We start from the raw sequence: 2,500 nt of genomic DNA, 5'->3' as shown, positions 1-2,500 counted from the left end.
TGTTTATCTGTCTGTGTCTGTTCCTTTTGTCTGTCTGTCATTCTAACTTGTTAATTTTATGTATGGGTTATTTTATATACTTTTTGTTTTACCAATCTGTACATTTACTTAACCAGTCTGTCTGTCTATGTCTGTCTGTCTGCCTATCTATCTGTCCGTCTGTCTACCTTATTATTTGTCGGCTACGTATATCTCTGTTAATCTATTGTCTACTACTACTACTACCTAACCAGTCTGTCTGTCAGTGTCTGTCACAGGTGCCCACTGATCACGAAACGAGCCTTGAAGGTACGTAGAAAAGTTGTAAGGGTAGAATGATAGATATAAGTTGTAAATAAGAATGAGAAAAACAATAGTAACATCCAGCCTCCTCCTCGGCGTCTTCTTCAAGAGTTTCCCATCCACTCTCATCCGAGTCTCCGACAGCCTCAAGCTCACTCTCCTCCTCTGAGTCTTCATCGTCTGACTCCCAACCACTCTCCATATCTTCGTCTTCATCAGTGCCAAGTCCACTCTCCTCGCCTGAGTCATCTCCACTCTCATCTGAGTCTTCTTCAGCTGTTTCCCATGCACTCACTTGTGAATCTTCTTCAGCTGTTTCCCATTCACTCACATCTGAGTCTTCTTCGGGGGTTCCCCATGCACTTTCCTCTGCGTCATTCTCAGGGGTTTGCCATGCACTTTCCTCTGAGTCACAGGTGTCCATCTTTTCTTGACACTTGTCTATCTCCGTGACCTCGGGGTCAGAGCAGGCACGGCCCTTGTAACTTGACCCTTTGTGGGTGTCATTTCGCTTCCCGTCAAACAACCACTCCGTCAGAACCTCCGGGACTGGCTGGCGGGTCTGCAGCAGGGCGACCTTCCCCTCGTAGACGTACAGAGTGAAGCACTCTGGGCGGCCGCTCTGCATCAGCTGGCCCAGGAAGTCTTCCAGGCCCACTTTGACCACGCGCGTCTGGCCGGTAAGGAGCGTCAGACAGATCTTAACTTGTGCCGCGCCCGCATCTTCCTCGCTGCTGTACCTGAAGATGTGCTCCATGTCCAGGAAGGCGTTGGATAAGAAGGGGGCCCGCGGCCTGTCGACGAAGGAAAACGCGGCCGCCTCCTTCCAGGCTCCGGCCAGCCTTCCCCAGCATCCGCGGCGCCGGCGGACGCTGACCGTCACCCGGATGGGCGCGGCCTCCACACTGCACCCGCCCACGGGCGCATCCACCAAGCAAGTGCCGTAGACGACACGTCGGATCTCCTCTTTGCGGAAGGTTTTGGTTGCCATTTGTAATGTTTATTTGTGTGATATCAAAGAGAAGGAAGCTGCAGCAAGTTAGGCCAATAACAGATGGTAGCGGCAGACCCCTCCCACCCGCACACACACACACACACACACACACAGACACACACACACACACGCACGCACGCACGGACTCACGTGGACACGCACGCACGCACGCACACAAAAAAATAGAAACACACACACACACATACACACAGACAAACACACACACACACACACACACACACACACACACACACACACACACACACACACACACACACACACACACACACACACACACACACACACACACACACACACACACACACACACACACATACAAACACACACACACACACACACACACACACACACACACACACACACACACACACACACACACGCACGCACACACACAAAAAAATAGAAACACACACACACACACACACACACACACACACACTCTCACTCTCTCTCTCACACACACACACACACACACACACACACACACACACACACACACACACTCTCTCTCTCTCTCTCTTACACACACACACACACACACACACACACACACACACACACACACACACACACACACACACACACACACACAATCATCGTCATCATTATCCCACAATTACGAAGTGCATTCCATTACCACTTCAAAGAGATTCCGAATTCAGTTACAAACCCCAAAACGAACCCACCAGTCCGTCTAGTTATTTACCTGTCTGTCTGTTTGTCTGTCTGTCTGTCTGTCTGTCTGTCATTATTATTTGTACGTTTGTGTTAATCTACTTTGTTTTATTAATTCATCTGTTTCCTTGATATGAGTGTCTGCCTGTTCACCCGTCTGTCTGTTTATCTGTCTGTGTCTGTTCCTTTTGTCTGTCTGTCATTCTAACTTGTTAATTTTATGTATGGGTTATTTTATATACTTTTTGTTTTATCAATCTGTACTTAACCAGTCTGTCTGTCTATGTCTGTCTGTCTGCCTATCTATCTGTCCGTCTGTCTACCTTATTATTTGTAGGCTACGTATATCTCTGTTAATCTATTGTCTACTACTACTACTACCTAACCAGTCTGTCTGTCAGTGTCTGTCACAGGTGCCCACTGATCACGAAACGAGCCTTGAAGGTACGTAGAAAAGTTGTAAGGGTAGAATGATAGATATAAGTTGTAAATAAGAATGAGAAAAACAATAGTAACATCCAGCCTCCT

General features: G+C 47.8%; 2 protein-coding genes across 2 annotated transcripts in view; both read right to left on the bottom strand.

The window, feature by feature from the left end:
* The window catches only part of LOC126980204 (uncharacterized), a 19,077-nt gene that overhangs the window by 5,947 nt on the left and 10,630 nt on the right, over positions 1-2,500 (bottom strand). The gene's annotated exons all lie outside the window — the stretch shown is intronic.
* LOC127010385 (uncharacterized) overlaps positions 2,260-2,500 on the bottom strand; it is a 5,413-nt gene continuing 5,172 nt past the window's right edge. The window contains exon 2 of the mRNA XM_050884396.1: positions 2,260-2,500. This exon is cut by the window's right edge and continues 400 nt beyond it. Within this exon, the coding sequence (XP_050740353.1) occupies positions 2,397-2,500 (104 nt within the window). The 3' untranslated portion in view covers positions 2,260-2,396.

The sequence above is a fragment of the Eriocheir sinensis genome, chromosome 43 (assembly GCF_024679095.1).
Source record: "Eriocheir sinensis breed Jianghai 21 chromosome 43, ASM2467909v1, whole genome shotgun sequence".
Lineage (NCBI taxonomy): Eukaryota > Metazoa > Arthropoda > Malacostraca > Decapoda > Varunidae > Eriocheir > Eriocheir sinensis.
This window is presented reverse-complemented; position numbering and strand designations above follow the sequence as displayed.